Consider the following 354-nt stretch of genomic DNA (forward strand, 5'->3'; position numbering starts at 1 on the left):
CAGCGCCCAGCGCCCAGGCCCGCCTCTCGGACCCCCTCCTAGAGGCATCTTCCCCAGACCTCGCCCTCCGCCCGCGGACAAGGAACTTGTGCGCCCACCGCCCCGCGGAATCCGGACGCCCCCTCCCCAGGCCGAGTCCCCGCGGAGCACGTGCTCTCAGGAGCCGTCCGGGTCTGTGCTCCAATTCCCGCTGACCCCGCAGAGCGCGCGCCCCGGGCGGGGGCCGGGGCTTTACCCACGAAGAAGTCGGAGATGGCGAGGTTGAGCAGGAAGAAGTTGTTCTGGGTGCGGAGGCTCGAGTCGGCTACGAAGGCGAGCATGACGAGCGCGTTGCCCAGCACCGTGGCCACGATG

At 70.6% G+C, this 354-nt stretch overlaps 1 protein-coding gene across 1 annotated transcript in view; it reads right to left on the reverse strand.

Annotated features, from left to right (window-relative positions):
• HRH3 (histamine receptor H3) overlaps positions 1-354 on the reverse strand; it is an 18,100-nt gene that overhangs the window by 9,749 nt on the left and 7,997 nt on the right. Inside the window, exon 3 of the mRNA XM_006157728.1 lies at positions 236-354. Coding sequence (XP_006157790.1) covers positions 236-354 — 119 coding nt within the window. The remainder of the gene's footprint in view (positions 1-235) is intronic.

The sequence above is a fragment of the Tupaia chinensis genome, unplaced genomic scaffold (genome assembly GCF_000334495.1).
Source record: "Tupaia chinensis unplaced genomic scaffold, TupChi_1.0 Scaffold000558_1, whole genome shotgun sequence".
NCBI classification, from domain to species: domain Eukaryota; kingdom Metazoa; phylum Chordata; class Mammalia; order Scandentia; family Tupaiidae; genus Tupaia; species Tupaia belangeri.